Source organism: Ascaphus truei, chromosome 2 (genome assembly GCF_040206685.1).
Source record: "Ascaphus truei isolate aAscTru1 chromosome 2, aAscTru1.hap1, whole genome shotgun sequence".
NCBI lineage: Eukaryota > Metazoa > Chordata > Amphibia > Anura > Ascaphidae > Ascaphus > Ascaphus truei.
This window is the reverse complement of record NC_134484.1, coordinates 478581008-478601479: the sequence shown is the minus strand read 5'-3', so window position 1 is coordinate 478601479 and position 20472 is coordinate 478581008. Positions and strand designations below refer to the sequence as shown.

Genomic DNA, 20472 nt, shown 5'->3' with positions numbered 1-20472 from the left:
CCGCACTGGCAATGGCGTCATGGCGCGCGATGACGGGGCGCGCGATGACGGGTCGCCAAAGTAATGCACGGGTTGCACGCGGCGCGGGCACACACTCTGACGCTGTCACAATTGGATGTGCAATAGGACGCACCTGCATGATCCACCAGCCTATCAGGACCCGCAGCTCCACTGCCTGGTTGCCTCCCATTGGTGGGAGGTCCTTTAAATACACTCTCAGAACTCTCCTTCCTTGCCGAGCACAACTCCTGTTTGTGTGACGCTGAACCTCACTGCTTAGAGCCTGCCTGCCTTCTTGCTGCCTGACCCTACCTTGGAACCTACTTTGTGACTTTCTCCTACACTGATCATGGATTGGATACGACGACTCTACTGTCTCCTGCACTGACCCTGGCTTTGGTATTACAACTACTCTACCTTCTCCAACCCCAACTCTGGCTACGTACTTCAACGATCCACTACTCTACACCCTGGACCTGGCAAGTATATTAATGCTGTCTTCTATAACCCTGAATAGGTTCTTTGCTCAACCAATCAATCTGTGGATTATGGACCTGTAACCAGGGTAGGCCCAAGATCATTGCAATAGGAGTGTGAATGGCATACAAAGAAATATCTTCTACATGGTTAGCTGAATAATCTGGGTCTCTAATGAGATGAATGCAGGCTGAAGTGGTCTACCATTAATGGCCTCCAAAGCGATAGGGCTCTTCTTGTGGACTAACGGAATCTTGTGGTGTTCTGCTAAAACTCTGATCAATAAAGTTGTCCCCAGTAAGTTGCACGACTATCCTACTCTCTAGATGCGCCCTCGCGGTTGTGGTCGGTGTTATATACCAATCCCTACCTCAGCCCTGCGGTCGCACCTTGTTTGTGGTGACCTACACGTTACAGTATGCTCGGCCAAATAAACTTCGACCCTGCTGAGGTAGGAAGAGTCGTCCTGTCAAGTCTTGAAGATAAATGGGAATCTAATGACCAAAACCTGAGAAACCTCCGGGAGGACTTTAGAACTCTATCCCTCCATCTACAAGGGCCACTCACAGCTCCCATACAACCGGTCACAAGTAACCCCACCATGCCTACTTATCTGTTGGAACCCAGTCTCCCCACGCCCAATCGGTATGGGGGAAATCCTCACAAGTGTCTGGGTTTCCTTAACCAATATTTCATTCATTTTGAGATTAATTCTTCTCGCTTTTCTTCTCCCCGTTCCAAGGTAGCTTTCATAATCTCTCTCCTCATTGATGATGCTCTTGCCTGGGCTTCTTCCATATGGGAGCGAAGATCCGACCTCACCCAAAGAATTGGAGCTTTTACCAAAGAGTTCCGCAGGGTGTTCAATACACTAGGTAGGAAAGTATCTGCTGCTTCTGCTCTATTCTTTATTTCCCATGGTAACCACGCTGTTGCTCGTTACGCACTCGAGTTTAGGACTATCTCCGCGGAGATGGATTGGAACGAAGAATCTTTGTCTACTGCATTCTGGCAGGGATTATCAGAGACTGTGAAAGAGGAACTTGCTACTCATGATCGACCAACCGACTTGGAGGATCTCATTGCGGTCTGCATCAAGGGGAATTATCGCCTGCAGGAAAGAAAGACTGAGAGACGTCTTCATCGGGCGACCTCTTCCAGGATAAACCCCAACCAGGTGAGTCAGTTTGAAGTCCCTGTTCTAGATCCTCCCGAACCTATGTAATTGGGAGTCACTGCGCTCTCGCGCACTGAGAACCAACGCCGCAAAGATGCTGGACTTTGTCTGTATTGTGGGGGTCCTGGACATTTCGCTTTGTCTTGCCCCAACAAGGCGGGAAATGCAAGGTTCCTATGAGACCTAGGGGAGTCTCACTGGGAACGATCTCTCTTTCCCCTATAGCTACTTCTAAACCCACAATGATCCTTGTGCCTATCTCTTTGTCCGGCGAAGGATTTTCTGTCTCCACTTTGGCCTTTCTTGATTCAGGCGCTGGGGGCAACTTTATTGATCAGAGTTTTGCAGAACACCACAAGATTCCGTTAGTCAACAAGAAGAGCCCTATCGCTTTGGAGGCCATTAATGGTAGACCACTTCAGCCTGCATTCATCTCGTTAGAGACCCAGGTTATTCAGCTAACCATGTAGAAGATATTTCTTTGAATGCCATTCACACTCCTTCTATTGCAATGATCTTGGGCCTACCCTGGTTACAGGTCCATAATCCACGGATTGATTGGTTGAGCAAGGAACCTATTCAGTGGAGTCCATACTACGTTCAAAATTGTCTGGAAGGCTCAAATAGCGGGGGTAAATAGCATAAGGGGTACTCCCTCAGCCTGCTAGGATAGAAAGGAAATGCTTCTCCCTTTTTGTATTTGGAGCCTTGTGAAGTCTATCTTTCTTGTAGGGTAGCTTCTCCAAGAAGGGCCTCACTCCGCGAGCAGAGTCCAGGATGTTGAGACCTGTTAGGGATTGGTCTGTTCTTGCAGACTCCTGCAGCAGATCCCCGATCTCTCGTAACTTCGAGTAGTCTTTGGCTGTGATTCTAGAAAAGTCGTCGACTCTCTTGAAGTCCTCTCTTCGACTGCTTCGGGGCTACCATAGCACTCCTCTAGCCTTTCCCATACTAAGTCAAGACCTAATTGGGGGTGGTTCACATTTGCTGCCCTGAGCCTCTTCGCATGTTCCACGGATTCTTTCCCCAGCCATTTGGTGAGTAGGCTGAGTTCTTCCCTTGCGGAGAAGCCCAGACTCTTGATAGCATCCTTGAATGTGAACTTCTATATTCGGTAATTCTCAGGACGGTCGTCGAAGTTCGTAAGTCCTGTTTGCACCATGTCACGCCGGATCATGTACTTGCCTATGTCTGTTAGGCTTGATGCATCGGTGTGTTGGTCGCATTCTGATATGGTTGCCGGGAGGGGCCCTGCGGTCACCTCTTCCTTGGTGTGGCCGTGAGATGGCTGCTGGTTAGTTTGAGGATCTGTGTTTCTCCGCGTTGGCATACCTGGATTGCGAGCCTGTTGTAGTGCATCAGTCTGTGTGCTGGTATGTGGATCACTGTGGTGGCTGTCCCAGGTTGCGAGTACCCTTGCAGGAACAGCATCTTCTCCACGTGTGCCTAGCAAGTCTTCGGCATCAGTAATGTCACCCTCGTCGTGTTGAGATGACGCGCTGGTGTTTACGCTGAAGAGGCTCCTCACGTAGTCTTCGGTGCATTGGGTTGGATCCTCTGAGGCTATCCGACTGTACAGTTGCTCCCCGCCATCCTGTCGCGGCTGCTTCTAAGATTTCGGCTTGGGCTATGGCTGCGGCGGCGTCCTCTTCTTTGCTTAGAGCTTCTAGGTCCGCGTCCAATTCGGCCTTTCTACGCGCGGCGGCATTGGCTGCGGTAGCAGCAGTGGCGTGGTGTTCTGCTCCTCCTCTTCTATGCGCGCTCTCTCGGCCCTTAAGACTGCCACTTTCTGACCATATTCGGCCCTAGAGCGTGCGGCTTCTGCGGTGGCTCGCGCCTTGGTTGACACATTGGATTGCACTGATTTAGCTCACCTTGATGAGCGCCTGGATATGCTGGAGTGCTGTGATGCGGTCTCCAGTGCCAGGTCCTTTACGTGAAAGTGGCTGTCACGTGTCAGATCAATAGTAATCTGTAAGTCTCTTTCTTGCAGGCTTTCCCTGGTATTAGTCCTGGTCAGGTAGATGATATATGTCTCTGACAGCACTCGGTAGCACAAGTGGTTGCACCTTAATTGGGTTATGGCCTGCTCAAGCTGCTTATCATCATTGCCAAAACTTACGTTACACATTTCAAGTCCAATGTTTTCCCAGGCCTTTTCAACCTTGGCGTTGTGCCCGTCAATGTCAGCTTCATATTTTTCGCTGGCTTTTTGTGTCAGTGTAACTGTCCGCTTAGGCCTTGCACCTTCTTGCGCCTGTTGCAGTTCTGCAGCAGTCTCAGTGTCTGAGTGGTCACTCTCCTGCGTGGTGTCTGGTGAGGGTCTGAGTTCTGCCATACTGCAGGTGTATGTAGGCCTTCAGCCAGTGCGTTTGGCATGCGGTCTGTTACCTGCGTCAGCGATGAACGACTGTCTCAGGGCCTGTCGGTGTCCTGCAGCGGTCAGCGTAGGGGTAGCTGTACTTACAGGTGTCCGGTGGCTCTGACCCAAGTCCTGGTGGGTGTCCGGTGGCGTGGCCCTTGGTGTCTCTTGTTCACATACACACATTCGCCTAAATGTGATGCCACGCATATGCGTTTCAACAAGGTTCCAATGAGACATACATGCATGCGCATAAATGTGATAACACGCTCGGGAAGATTAAATGTCATCATAATGTTTTGCACCCCACACCCCCAAATAAAATTCACAGTATGCCACTACTAGTGTAGAATTAAAAAACTGCAGCAGTGATTATCAGAATATCAAAAATTGTTATGCAAGATGTCGAGAAACCAAAAAAGGGATTTTTTTTCAGACTTGAAATTCAAATTGACTGAGAAGTCATACACGCATGCGCATTAAATCAAAACAGTATTAAAACAATACATATATAATACTGTACATATACTGTAGAATAAATGCATATTGTATAGAATAAAAGATTATAACTTTTTATTTTGGGGGTTTCTTATAAGAGTCACAATATGGCACCAACCTCATAGAATACGTACATGACTAGTGTAGAATTAAAAAGCTATAGTAGTGATTGAATCTCAGAATAGCCAAAATTGTTATGCAAGCCCATGTCGAGAAACGGAAAAAAAAAGTTTTTTTTCAGACTTGAAATTCAAATTGAATGAGAAGTCATAAACGCATGCGCCTAAATGTGATGACACGCATAAGCGTGTCAACAATGTTCCATTGAGACATGCACACATGCGCATAAATGTGATAACATGCATATGCATTTCAACACAGTTCCAATGAGACAGATCTTTTTGTTCACTCCAGCGTACATCTGCGTTGCCCCAAAGGCGCACAGCCTGATTGGGCCCCCCAACACTGCTCCCCTCTGCACAGGACCAGCATGCTAAGGGCTAACATGTGCTTGATCTTTGTTGAATCGGCAACCCCACCCACTGGAATGTTAATGAGCCATGGGGACACAAAGGAAAGATCTTTTTGTTCACTCCAGCATACATCTGCGTTGCCCCAAAGGCGCACAGCCTTTGGCGCAGCCAAAGGGCGTGAGCCGTTTGCTGCCATTCGCTGATGTTAGTTGATGTTAAAGCTACTCTATTTCTATCTGAAACTCACAAGCCCTTTATCCCCTGTACCCAATTTTCCTACTTTATCTGTCCATGAAATGTCTGTGAAGTGACTGTATAACCCTGTTCTTTTATTGTAACCATGTATTTTTTATAACTCTGTGCCCAGGACATACTTGAAAATGAGAGGTATCTCTCAATGTATTACTTCCTGGTAAAACATTTTTATAAATAAAATAAATAAATAAACAAACATACAAGCATGTGCATAAATGTGATAACATTCATATGGGTTTCAACAAGGTTCCACTGAGACATACACGCATGCGCATAAAATATAAACAGTATGAAAAGAAGATCAAGCCTAGCAAAAGTATTGATTAATAAATAATACATATAGAAATGTGATGACGCATGTAGTATGCATTTCAACAAGGTTCCAATCCGCATGAGCGGAAAAAATATTTTATATTCGGAAGAAGACGCAACGTTATATTTTTGTAATACTGTACTTCTTTTCCCTTTAGTATCCTGTATGCAGTATGTGTCCTCATATTTTTTTATGTGTATGGCTAAGGAGCCTCAGACTACTGTATACAGTATGAACTCGTAACGTTAATCTCTGCTTCACATATAAATCTTCAAATTACAATTACTGTACACACACACAGACTTGCAGAACTGTACAGTTGTACTGTGTAGGTTGAATTGCTATTAGACTTTTAAGACAATAGCTCGCAATCGCCCACTTCAGTTTCTAGACGGTATTGCTGGCAACGCTAAAATGCAATTTTCTGCGCCCGATAGATGGATTCTGAGCCCGATAGAAACTCGAGTCAATTGCTATACGGTTGGAAAACATAGCTCGTCATGACTCGGTATTCAGAGCGGTACGCCGTGCGAGGCTTTAGAATAAAGGCTGACGCAGCTGTACATCTCATGTTGCTAACAGGGGGTCCTCTGGCGCGTTGCTCTGCTTGTGGCTCCACGGCGTTTAAAGCATATAAAATAAGGGAGAGAAGAGAGGGGACCACAGTAAGGGACCAACACAGTGGTTATACACAGCTCTTCGTTTGAATAAGGGGGGGGGGAGTAGGGGTGGTTAGAAGATCAGTGGAGGTTGAAAGATAATGCTGAATGAGAGGAGACACACTTACATCAAAATGTCTAATATCTTGAGTTGTTGTACTCTTCTCTTTATATGACTGTATTTGTTGAGGGTGAGGAAAAGCCTCCTGGTGTCCTCCTTAGCAAAAAATAAAAGGGAAAAAAAATAGTGCAATAAAATTTATTTATTACAGTAATCATCTGCCAACAGGGAAACAGCCAGGACAAACCACCCCAACCCAGGAAGGGACTCGTTGTGGAGTCTGGCAGCATCTCCTCTCTATGCCTGAAATTATCGGCCGCTTGTAAGTGTTAAATCTCTTTTTTCAACTGTTTATAAATTTTATTGCACTATTTTTTTTCCCTTTTATTTTTTGCTAAGGAGGATACCAGGAGGCTTTTCCTCACCCTCAACAAATACAGTCATATAAAGAGAAGAGTACAACAACTCAAGATATTAGACATTTTGATGTAAGTGTGTCTCCTCTCATTCAGCATTATCTTTCAACCTCCACTGATCTTCTAACCACCCCTGCTCCCCCCCCCCTTATTCAAACGAAGAGCTGTGTATAACCACTGTGTTGGTCCCTTACTGTGGTCCCCTCTCTTCTCTCCCTTATTTTATATGCTTTAAACGCCGTGGAGCCACAAGCAGAGCAACGCGCCAGAGGACCCCCTTTTTTCTACCAGTATCTACACAGAGGTTAGTGAATCACCTCTGAGAGACTCAGGCTGCGAAACTGCATTGTGCAAAGACTGAAGCTACATACTGAACAGTAGGATAACCCACTTTTGGCGCAACTTTTCTCTCTTTTATATCATGTTGCTAACACAAAGTCCAGTTCTCTGCGATCTTTTGTGCTTGACACATGGCTACTAGCAATGTGGTAACTCCTCAGTATGATATCCAACATTACTCTTACTTTGGTGCTGCCCCTCTTGGCTGCCAGTATCGCGGACCCTTCCCTCAGTTAGGCTCCCTGGGACCAGGTACACCCCCTTCAAGGCTTCTCGACTACCCGCCTCAGGACAACTTAGAACATAGAACAGGACTGTAGCTTCCATCTCAACCAAACACATCCTTAGGGCAAAACAGGCTGCAGTTTCCGGCAGATTAGAAAATCCCCTTTACTGGCAGATTAGAAAATCCCCTTTACTACCCCTATTCCCCTCTCATTCGCTTTCTTCAGAACTGGAGCTGAAACTGTACTTAATTCTCTGTGGTTTTTCTCTGCTGGCAAACCTGTCCTGTTCTGGGAGCATAAGCATCTCAGCAGCGCCTCCATGATGTAGCCCTTGTACCCCCTCCCCCCCCTAAGTGAGATTTGGGGTGGTATGCTCTTCTAGCTACTTCTCTCAGGGTGTTGTGCTGTACCTGTTGGTAAACAGGAGGACTGAGTACTCTGCGGTGGTGTGGGGAGAAACAGGACAGGTGTACAGGTTTACCTCAGTTCTTCAATGGTACAGCGCCTCCAGTCAGTATGGATCCTTGGTGATGGCAGGGATGGCCGATACTGACACCTTTGTTCTTTCTCTTTGGCAGACAGTGACTCACACATAATTTCTATTTTCTTGTCTTTATTGCATGCAGATCTTATTACAGAGACTTTACATCATTCCCTGCTTGCTGTGCCCTAACTCAGGCTTTAGGCCCAGGTCAGGCCTGTTGTGGACCCTCCTCCATCTCCTTGTGAGATAGAGGGCAGATGATGCTCACTCCACAGGGGGAGGAGAAAGAATGACACAGGGACCCAGAATTTAGGAAAGTGCCAATATTTATATCCGTGGAGGAGTGGCTGTAACTCTGACTCATAACAAGCCAGATAAGGATACTGATAGGCCCTTACATCCAGGGTGTGGTCCAATCAGTACCCATCCTTCAGGTTGGCACTGTCTGGCTGTTGCTAAGGCCCGTCCATTGGGTACTGATGACATATCCAAGACTGCAAAAGCACACAAGGCCTTGTTGAAGGATTAACCCCTCCACTGCCTGCACCTAACAGGACTTACACTGGAAAGGCCCAGGAAAGGAAGTAGTGTCCGGGAGGCTAGGCTACACCTGTCTACTTAAAACATGGCTTGCATGGGGCCACACTCAGCGGGTTACATATTGAAAATATAATTGTTAAAATAAGTTTTCTGTTTTTTTCCCTGTGGTCCAGTACTGAGACATCAGTGTATGCAGTCATCTATTCTGTTTAACTCAAGGAAGAAGAAATGCAACATGTGCTGTGTTGATGCATGTGTCCCTTGTCCAGAGAGACAAATGGCTTCTACCCTTTGTGAGTTTTCTGGTGTAGGAGGAGTCTTACATTGTGGGTAAATTGATCCCACAGTCTACTGAAGACAAAGGCTTCTACTCTGTATGGACCAGTGGGTGTGTAGATGATAAAATTATCTTAGAAGCTTTTCCTACAGTGTATACATACAAAAGGCTCCTCTTCTGTGTGCTAATGCTAGTACCTGGTAAGGTAATCTTTTTGTTCCCACATAGGATTCTCCCCTATGTAGACATAGTGCGTAAGGAGGCTCCACTTCATCTTAAAGTATTTTCTCCACAATCTCCACACATACAGGGGGAAAAGAAGAATAGCAATATATTAGCACCCAATAGAAAACAAAAAGCAAAAGTCGTCAAAATGTTCAAGGTCATTTATTGTGAAACATATTTCTTATACAAAGCCATTTCATTGTTAATAAAATGTAAAAAATAAAAACAAATACATTTTAGAATATTTTAATTTTAAGAATTAAACATTTTTTAATGACAATTATTTTATAATAAACAAACTACACCCACACTAAGGCCCCTTATCTTCACCATTTATAATTACACCCCCCTTTCTCCTGTACACATTAATAGGCCATGGGGAGGCGTGGGTTAATGGGCATGGGTGAGAGCTGAGAGAAATGTGGGGGAGGAGAGAAAGGGATTGAGTCATGGTGGAAGGGTTAAGAGGCATGGCAGAGGGGAAGTGGCTAAGGCCCCGGACATGTTCCCTGCGTGCTTGCGGAAGCGTGCTGACGCGCGCTCCCGCTCAGCACTGAGCCCCTACAGCCGCAATTAGAGCGGCTTTAGTAGGGGCTCACCTGCGCTTACGCGCGCTTGCGGAAGCGCAGGTCTTAGGGGAATTTAAAATTCCCCCGCTTGCCGGCGAGACAGGCCGGTCACGTGAGCGGTTCGCCCAATGAGGGCGAACCAGCTCCGTGACGTCACTGGCCCGCCCCCGGCCAGTGACGCGCCCACTCCCGGCCCGCCCCCTGACGGTCTGTCCCCCTTCTGCCCGATCCCTGCCCCCCTTCTGCCCGATTCCTGCCCCCCTTCTGCCCGATCCCTGTCCCCCTTCTGCCCGATCCCTGCCCCCCTTCTGCCCGATCCATGTCCCCCTTCTGCCCGATCCCTGCCCCCCTTCTGCCCGATCCCTGTCCCCCTTCTGTCCCGATCCATGTCTCCTGTGTGTGTGTGTGTGTGTCTGTGTATGTGTGTGTTTGTGCATTGTGTGTGTGTGCATTGTGCGTGCGTGTGTGTGTGTGTGTGTGCATGTGTGTGTGTGTGTGTATGCATGTGTGTGCTTATGCGTGTGTGTGTGTGTGTGTGTGTATGCATGTGTGTATGCGTGTGTGTGTGTGTGTGTGTGTGTATGCATGTGTGTATGCATGTGTGTGTATGTGTATGCATGTGTGTGTGTATGCATGTGTGTGTGTGCATGTGTATGCATGTGTGTGTATGCATGCGTGAGTGTATGCATGTGTGTGTGTGTGTGTGTGTGTGTGCCTGTGTGTGTGTGTGTGCCTTTGTGTGTGTGTGTGTGTGTGTGTGTGCGTGCGTGCGTGTGTGTGCGCGTGTGTGTGTGCGTGCGTGCGTGCGTGAATATATTTATCAAAGTTGCACAATGTTAATAAATAATTTATTCTCACAACATGTCTTTTTTTTTAATTTTTAAAATATTATATAATATACACACACACACACACACACATACTCACGCGCGCACGCACGCACACACACACACACACACACACATGTTCCCCAGTGACACACACACTGACAGCTACCAAGTGACACACACACACACAGTGATACCCGCCTCCCAAGCGCTTGCTGTCTCCTCTGTAAGGACAGCAAAAAGCTCCTGGTAGAGCGAGCGGCAGCAAGCGAGAGCGAGCAAGCGCCAAACATGGCCAAGGCCTTATAGGGAGGGGTGAGATTACCCGCTGGAGGATTATAATTATAATAATAATTGTTAGTTCTTGTATAGCGCTGCTACTTTTGCGTAGCGCTTTACTGAGACATTTTGCAGACGCAGCTGCAGAATGTGAAAGTCATAGAGCTTCCAGACTCGCTCCCGCTACACTCTACCATACCAACACTCTGTCCTCTCTCTGACACCCCTCTCCCCCACTCTGCTGATAGGAATGCCTTGATAAGAAATAATGGTAAGCATTGCGTTACTGGCCATTCTTATTACTGAAGTATTACTATGCTACCAGTATATTGACCAATCCAACTCTGAAAAATCAAATGGTTTATCTCGTGTATGAATCCTCTTGTGTGTAAGGAGGTGGATTATCTGTGAAAAGCTTTCCCCACACTCTGTACATGGAACTGGTTTCTCCCGTGTACGTATCCTGTGGTGGGTGAGGAGGTGGCTCATTTGAGAAGAGCTTTTCCCACACTATGTACATGTGAATAGTTTCTCCACTGTATGAAACCTCTGGTGTATGAGGAGACTACGCTTAGCTGTAAATTGTTTCCCACACTCTGTACATGTGAATGGTTTTTCTCCTGTATGAATCCTCTGGTGTATGAGGAGACTGCTCTTAGCTGTAAATTGTTTCCCACACTCTGTACATGTGAATGGTTTTTCTCCTGTATGAATCCTCTGGTGTATGAGGAGACTACTCTTAGCTGTAAATTGTTTCCCACACTCTGTACATGTGAATGGTTTTTCTCCTGTATGAGTCATGTGGTGTCTGAGGAGGTTGTTCTTAATACAGAATTGCATCCCGCACTCTGAACATGTGAATCGTTTCTCTCCTGTATGAATCCTCTGGTGTATGAGGAGACTACTCTTAGCTGTAAATTGTTTCCCACACTCTGTACATATGAATGGTTTCTCCCCTGTATGAATTTCCTGGTGCTTGAGGAGGTTGCTCTTAACTCTGCATTGTTTCCCACACTCTGAACATGTAAATGGTTTCTCCCCTGTATGAATCCGCTCATGGTTGACGAGCTCCTCCTTTGTAGAAAAGCTTTTACTACACTCTGTACATGTGAATGGTTTCTCCCCTGTATGAGTCCTCTGGTGTCTGAGGAGGTTATTCTTAATACTAAACTGTTTCCCACACTCTGAACATGTGAATGGTTTCTCCCCTGTATGAATCCTCTGGTGTCTGAGTAGGTTATTCTTAAAACTAAACTGTTTCCCACACTCTGAACATGTGTATGGTTTCTCCCCTGTGTGAGTCTTCTCATGGCTGAGAAGCTCTGCCTTTGTAGAAAAGCTTTTACTACACTCTGCACATGTGAATGGTTTCTCTCCTGTATGAATCATCTGGTGATTGAGGAGGCTCTGCTTAGTACTTAACTGTTTCCCACACACTGTACAAGTTAAAGGATTCTCTGCTGTCTGAATCATCTGGTGTTGAGGAAGTTTCCCTTTCAGTGAGAAACCGCTCCCACCATCTGTACATGTAATGGTTTGCTCCCTAGAGGGGACACAAAGGTGTGTGAGCAGGTCCCTGTCCAGTGAGAAGCTTTTGCCACACTGACAACAGAGAAAAGGCTGAGCACCACGGCTTCTTCTTAAATCTCTCTCATACCTTTTGCTGGACCCATATTTAGAGTCCGTCTCCGCTGTGTGCTGTACAAGGACTGTAAATTCACCATCATGTGGCACTGGTTCCTTGCACGTGCCTAAAATGTGGCAGGAATCATTGTTTTTTGGCACTTCTGGGCTGTGAGGAGTCAGACAGCTTCTGGATGTATCAGAGCTCAAGTTCTGTTCCTCATTCAGGCCGTTCTCTAACAGAAGTAAACAAAAAGACAGAACAAATGTTTTCAATCTGTAAATCAAATTACTGAACACAAATTACAAATCCAAAACACTGAAGAATTTACTTTCCAATACTTAATTAACGCAATGTTCTCTACACCCAGGGTTTTAAAATTGTGGCCCCTAATGACATTGGTGGTGGTCTCCAAAGGCCTGAAATGTATTTGTAGCAGCTCTCACAGTGAAATAAATTTGATACATATATATATCTTGTATTTATTACTGTATTCATTATTTAAAATATACTGGACACCTAACAAGCTCCTATTGAACCCCCAAAATAACCACAACATATATATTGCCATGCTCAGTAGCACTCCTCTGTGACATTCATATGCTTATATACAGTGGTTGACAAATCACCAAAAAATCTACTCGCCACACAAAAAAATCTACTCGCCACCTAGTACCAAACGTGTGCCGCTTGGGCCAATATTTACTCGCCCGGGGGTTAAATCCACTCGCCCGGGGCGAGCAAATGTATAGGTTTGTCGAACACTGCTTATATATATGTTGTGGTTATTTTGGGGGTTCAATAGGAGCTTGTTAGGTGTCCAGTATATTTTACAATTGTGTTTCAGCTAGTCCTGGCTGATTGGAGGTTGGCAACCTCCTACTTAATTTAAGCTCACCCCCTCCCACATTTAAATGGTTAAGGGCTCACTCCATAGCATCTTCCACACAGGGGAACTTGTTTGCTTGCAGGATGGTTGTGACATCTCTAATACAGAGTGCCTTTCCTGGTAATGTACAGGTTAATAAAGGCTTCAATCAGACTTAGAACTTTGCAACTAATATTGACAGATTTACTATAAATCATTCTTCCTGTTATTACACAGGTTATTAAGAATTTATATTAGCGTTAGGGACCCCTGAATTGTGGTCTGCCGTGACGTTGGCTCAGGGGCTTACAACAATTTTGGCCAAAAATGTCAAACTAAAAGACCATTTTACTTAATAGATATTTATACATATATATTTAGGCACTGTACCGTGTATGATTTTCACTGGATGTGCTAAAACTGAGCTTTGTCTGTGTTTTATGTGCTGTCTCTGGTTTTAAATTCATTATTTAAGCATACATGTACATCCTTAAAATAATTATTAAACATTGAAAATGTCCATGAGATGTAAAGTTAAGGAACTCCTGGCCTATCATATTAGTGCATTAATAATATCAACAATATATAGTGTAAAGATACTGTAGATGCCCATGTATGTATAACGGACAGACCCCCACCCAATCTCATATTGGCCCTTGTGGTCCAATCGGCCCCCATTACATGTCTGTGTGATGTGTGGTGCACCTGCTGGCTTACAGCACTCCTGAGTCTCCCACTGAAGTTATTGGGGAATTTCACCATGACAGGTGTCTGAGGTAGTGTTCTGAGTCCTACTCGCATTCGGTACAGCACCTCAGCCCCATCAGGATCCCTACGGCAGCAGGGAGGAGTATCTGATGGGGAACTCCTGGTGCATCTTCCTGTAGAATAACTCCAGACACACACAGGAAGGGTCTCTTGAACAAGGGCATCTTTAATGACATCTCCTTTGGCAGACTGCCCATCATATTGGCCGACACTCAGCCGCATATTCCGTGAAGGTACTCCATGCAGAAGGTTCCTTCTCTCTCCTAATTGAGTGGTTCTTCCACCTCTCCCCTAAGGGAGATCACCATCTGTGCCAGGTCCCTGAACACAGTGTATAGTACTCTGACCAGCAGGGCTTAATCTTGAACTAAACACCTCCTAAACAACGCTCCTCCTATTAGACTGACTAACTTTAGGTAATTCTGTGTAATATATAGACTCCAGAAAAGACACACCTCTGTGTCACTAACAGTGGACACAAAGTATGCTGTCACTTCCTTTGCTACATATGACACATCACTAGGGATTGAGAGCAAACCTCCATAATAACTACTGGCAACCCTGCCTTCTTACCAGGATTACTGCCAGCACTGTATACCAATTTTACACATGGCTACATATGGTTTTATATAATGCCCACAGTGTACTCAGCGCTTTACAGCAGAAACAATACCATACAGGGAATTATAATACAATAAGAACAACAAACAAAATCAGACAATAGGAACGGAAATCCCTGCCCTGGAGAGTTTACAATCTAAGTGATGCAGTGACTACAATGTCCATGTAATCTTCTGCCATAAGACCCACATAAACTAAACTCAATTGTTACATTTTGCGTCATATTTTGTCAGTCAAAAATACTATTCATATAATTCCCAAGCACGCGGCCTTGGTGTAATATTTGTCTCCTCTCTTTCCTTCTCCTCTCACATTCAGGCTGTTGATAAATCTGGCAGATTTTCTCTCGGCAACATTTCCACAGTCTGCCCTCTCCTAAAACTCTCCTGCATACCCTCATCTTCCCACTATGGAGACTTTCTCCTCTCTGGCCTTCCCTTCTTGCAACGCCACTCTACAAACTATTCAAAACGCCGTTACTAGAATTCCTTCCATTGGCAGGATGCCACCATGTGACTGCCAGTGTACGCATCACAGCGCTTTACGCGCCCACACACACAGCCACTGGGGCCTGCCACATAGAGGGCTGGGGTGTGTGGCGCGCATGCACCGCCGTCACCACCGGGAACTCAGCCTTAAACCTGTCTCCTTGCTGTGCAATTCCCTCACCTTCAGCCTTCACCAATCCACATTCCTACCAATATTCAAGTAATGCCTGAAATCTCATGTCATGTTTATTTCTAAAAAAAAATTTGCATCCATCAATATTGTTATCGACAACGACAAGGGTTTAAAATAAATAAGAAGAGCTACGACTGACCAGGAAGGGGTTATTTCAGACGAGGTTGGCGGCTCAAATCATGTTTTTATCAAAAGATGCAACCACACGACTCCTCCGTTACAGACTTAGGTTCTAAATGTAAACGGGTCACTAGAATATTTTAGCCCAAATTGGTAGGAGCGCAGGATTTGTTCTCCTGTTTCCCATATATGTAAGGCCAATCCTTTTACCCGCAGCAAACTCCTAAAGGGAGGAGCACAGTAACATGTACCGTCTTCCACAGAAGTTACTTCAGACAGAACACAGGAAAGGTTAACACAGATTCCCAGCAAGCTCAAACTCCCACACCCACCACAAAGTGAATATATATTTATGTCAACCAGAGCGCTATTGAGCGTGGCAATTGTATTTTACTCTATGTGTTTTGTCAATTGGATGCAGCGTTGGGCACCCCCTGTCTCTTGTTAAGAACACAGGAAAAGCTGCTGCTCAGGTTTTTGGGCCTCATGAGATTAAACGGTCAGATGACGAGCGCCTCTGCTTTATTAAGATCTAGAGTTATTGAAAATAATAAAATCCAGGTATGCCTTAGGCGCAGGGGTGAGCAAACTTTTTATGCCGAGCCCCCCTTTTCATCCATGAAATTTCTCGGGCCCCCCCCTGCCTGATGTAATCAATCACATGAAAAAAAAAAAAAACCTTTATTAAACGGTATACAATGTAAATACAAATACAGCTCAGCCCCGTTATAGAGCGGTCCTCGGGGGCCACCCGATCCGACCGCGCTATAACCGGGGTCGCGCTAATTTGTAAAAAAAATGGCCGCCGCGCGCCCGATCGGGAGGAGGGGTTAAGAGGTGGAGTGAGGCGCCGGCAGCCACCGTACTTCCCCCAGCATTCCCCTTGCACTTCCCCCAGCAGCCTCACTTCTACCAGCACCGATTTCCCCCTCCACCCTCCCCCCAGCCCGGCACTGATCCTCCCCCCCCCCACCAGCAGCCCCGCACCCCAACCCGGCACCGACCCCCCCCCCCCCCCCGCCAGCAGCCCCACACCCCAGCCCGGAACAGATGCCAGCAGTCCCGCACCCCAGCCTGCACCGATTTCCCCCCCCAACCAGCAGCCCCGCACCCCAGCCCGGTACCGATCCCCCCCAGCCCGGCACCGCACCAATCACCCCCCCAGCCCCGGTCCCCACAAGTAGCCCCACGATGCCCCAGCAGCTGACACCGGAGGTAGGGGGCTGCGAGTGTGCTGTGAGTGAGTGTGTGCTGTGTGCATTGAGTGTGTACTGTGTGCAGTGAGTGTATGCTGTGTGCAGTGAGAGTGTGCAGTGTGTGCAGTGTGCTGTGAGTGTGTGCAGTGTGCTGCAAGTGTGTGCAATGTGCTGTGATGTGTGTAATGTGCTGTGTGTGCGCAAAAAAACACATACACTCAATCACAACACACACACTCAATCACAACCAACACTCAATCACAACCAACACAGGCACAACACACACACTCAATCACAACCAAACACAGACAGACATACACTCAATCACAACCAAACACAGACACACACACACACACACACATACACACAGATAGACAGACACAACACAAATCATAAGTCACAGATTTCATCTGGGGGGGGGGGGAGGACGTACTACTGTAAGCCTGCTCCTACGGTCCCCCATGCTGCCGAAAACTGGGACGGGTAACACAGGAGGAGGAAGGGATGTCTGTGTGCAGGGAAGGAAAGCCCCGCTCCCTCTGACACAGACACAGAAGAGAGAAGCAGCCTCAGCACGGAGCTTCTGGCCGCCCGTGCACAGCTCTGCCCACCCCCAGGTTTCCCCGCACGCAGCCCGCGCCCCCCCCCTAAATAATCTTGCGCGCCCCCCCAGTTTGCGCATCGCTGCTGTATGTGATAAATCTATCTATCTGTGTGATCACCTATCAATAAAATTTCACAATGAAATGTTTCATGCTTTGGCTGCAAGGTTTCCAACTAGCTGTCCCTGGCCAGCTGAGAAATTCCACTTCCTGGTTAATGACAAGCATGGCTGTTGCATGTCACACATACGCACGCTCATATGACACAAGGCTGCATTGTGCATTACAATGCTTTGAATAACACATTGAACTTGTAAAAAAAAAAATGTTGAAACCGAAAAAAATATATTTTATTCCCCCCCTCAAAATAAGGAGAGAATAAATTGCGCGGCTTAGAGAAAACATAATGTGATGGATATTTATTTGCCATATTTAACTAAATTAAAAACTAAAAAAATCCCCAAATTTGTCAATGAAATTGCATACTATAGTACACTGCCGCGGTGCGCAAACTGGGGGTCGCGCGTGATTTTTCTGGGGGTCGCGATCGGTTGCAGACGCCCCGCGCTCTTCCCCATGGTATTCAAATTAAATGCTGGGGGATCGCGTGAGGCCTCTGCAACCTCTACTTACGAGATTAAGACGGCGTCGAGACGCGTCTCCATGGCAACACGGCATCAAATGATGCCACGGGGTCATGCGGCGTGACGTCACACGCTCGTAGCCATAGCAACGCGGCATCAAATGACGTGATATCACATGACCACGCTAGTCATTTGACACCGCACTTAGCGAAGAGGGGGTGGGCACGAGCACCGGGGGACACAAGGCAGGGGGGGACGCAGGAGCAGAAGATTGCGCACCCCTGGTGTACTGTATCTTTGATGTGCAATTTATGCCGGATAATTGGGGGGAAAATATTTTTTTTTGTTCTATTCAATATTAACATTATTAATAAGACTCAATTGCTCGCTAGTCGGGGGAAAGCACCTTGGGTATCTTTGCTATAGATAAACAGAAATATCACACGCACACGCACACGCACACACACAGATCACTTTTATTAAAATTTCAAACAGTTCAACACAGGAGAGTGGCTATAGCCCAGGGGCCCGTGCTCTTGGGGGGGGGGGGGCGCTCTCCTTTCCTCCCCCTTTCGGCAGCCCATCTGTCTCTCTTTAGATAGAGACAGGCTTGGGCAGGTAGGAGGAGATTGGAGGCATATATAGTATATATTGAGATTACTTTTTATTCTTGCACACTTTAATTGTCTGCTAATAAGCATTTGCATGTGCTAACCCTTTTCTTGGTCTTTCTTTCTCTCTTTTTGATGTCTTTCACAGAGTTAACTTTGTTTTAATGACATGTTATTTTAATTTTATGTATAAAATTGTATTTATTATGGATTATATTTAGGAGTGTTTTATTAAATATGTAATAAGTGTGTTTTTAAATGTTTCTAAAGATTTTCAATATGTTTTTAATTGTCTCTCTAATAGTTAATGTGGGGCTTACCATTTTTCTATATGGCCAAACAGTAATGTGCACTAAACCAATTGCTTATGTAAAGCATGAATGGACATAAATGTCTATATGGAGGTTCTTTGTACCTCATCCTTTCATAATAGGAATGTATCTATCAGATTTGTTTTGTGATCAGTTTAGTCTTATAGATGTCCTTAATTATTGATTAATATGTTTATATGGAGCTATTTGATCATTTTCAGTTCTATTTGCCTGCTAAGTGTACATCCATTAAACCCTATGCATTAATGTGCTGCAGGCAGTGGTTTCAATACGTGAATTTGAGCAAAAATTGAATATAGATATGTCCAGATTGTAACTTTCTTACATTGATTGATTTACAGCTTTTAATTAACCACAATGTGACCTACAGTAGGGTCTATATAACATGTAAGGACCCCGTGTGTAAATTTTATGAGCCTGACTAAGCCGAGTTATCGGCGAAACGCGTAGCTCCCTCCAGCCTGCTGTTTGTGACCCACGGGAGCCTCCGTAGTTAGTGTGAGGAGCCGCACGCAGTGTTTCCATCCCCCGGTTTGCAGGACGTGGTTACAGGGCTATCTGCTGCAGGACGCACTATCTTTTTACGGGAGCAAGCCTGGGATTTATACTATGTGAGTGATTTGTTGACTTATTTGTCACACTACAATAAATGTATTGAACCGTTGCTCATACAAGGTGCTTCACTCATCTTTTACCGCTGCACGTGGGAGTGACTGGGACGCTGTTGCCAAACGGAGGATTTCCTCTGCCAGAACCCTACCTACGAGTGACACCTGATTGGTGTGGACAGGTGGGACTCCTACAGATATCACTCTTAGTCCCCGTACTTACACTAGGCTGTGTAAGTATTGTGGACTTTATTTTATAGATCCCCCATCACCCCACCCCTTCTAGGAGGATTCTTCCTCCTTCCGGACCCAAATTCCTTTCGTAGTTTGGATTTGATTGTGTTAACCCCTTGCTCCCCCTGTTTCCTGTATTCATCTCTCTCTAATGGTCTTGGATGGTCCCTCCTGGGGTTGCAGCAGAAGGGATTCCCTAGGTCATTTCTCAATCCAAAGAGGGACCTTTTCCACTATTTATTGGTAACTCTGTATTTGCTCTTTTGTTGTATTGAGAGGTTGGGGACAGCGCCTGGGTTTTCTGTTCACCACTAGACACTTTGTAGGTTTCAATGTCAGTAATGCTTCCTTAATTCTGTTCAGCAACACTGCTACATGAACTAAGTGAGTTTCTCATGAATTACTAAAGATAGCAATATCATCCAGGTATGCCCTTGCGTTATCCCTGCATCCCTTCCAGTAACCTACAGTATTGACCAGGCATTGGATGAAGAATGCCCCGGTTACCTTCCCAAATGGCATCAATAAAAACTCATAGAGACCACTTGGAGTAATGAATGCTGACTTCTCCTGTGCCTCCTTGGTCAGAGGGATTTGCCAATACCCCTTGGACAAATCCATGGTTGTCAGATACTTTGCCCCAGCAAGCTCATCCCTGCGGGGCATGGGATAAGCATCTGACACCATCAGAGTATTGCATTGCTGGTAGTACACACAGTACCGGATGGTTCCATCCTTCTTAGGTACCAGGACTACCGGACAAGCCCAAGGGCTCTGAGACGGTACAATTACCCCTAGGGCCAGCATCTTCTCTACTTCCCTCTCTATACTGCCCTTCACCTCTGCTGATACACAATAGGCATGTTTATGTAGAGGTCTCTGATCACCAGTCTCCACTGGGTGATCTGTGATATATGTTCTGCCCAGCTTGTCCGTGAACAGAACATTATGCTGCTCTAACATAGCCTTTGCTTGTGCCCTTTGCTGCAACTGAGCGGAGACCCTATCTCTACCCGCTCTACAGTGCCCCCCTGCTTAGATTCCCCTAGGAGGTCAGGCAGAGCATTGCGTATCGTGTCCCCCATCGGTAGGCTACCGATAGCCATCCCTGATGCCACACTCTGTGCAAAATACTCCTTAAGCATATTGATATGATAAGTCCTAT

The 20472-nt window shown here is 46.1% G+C and overlaps 1 protein-coding gene across 1 annotated transcript in view; it reads right to left on the bottom strand.

Annotated features, from left to right (window-relative positions):
* Positions 1-9711: 9711 nt before the first annotated feature.
* LOC142488410 (uncharacterized) overlaps positions 9712-20472 on the bottom strand; it is a 31344-nt gene continuing 20583 nt past the window's right edge. Inside the window, exon 2 of the mRNA XM_075588906.1 lies at positions 9712-12317. Coding sequence (XP_075445021.1) covers positions 10969-12317 — 1349 coding nt within the window. The 3' untranslated portion in view covers positions 9712-10968. The remainder of the gene's footprint in view (positions 12318-20472) is intronic.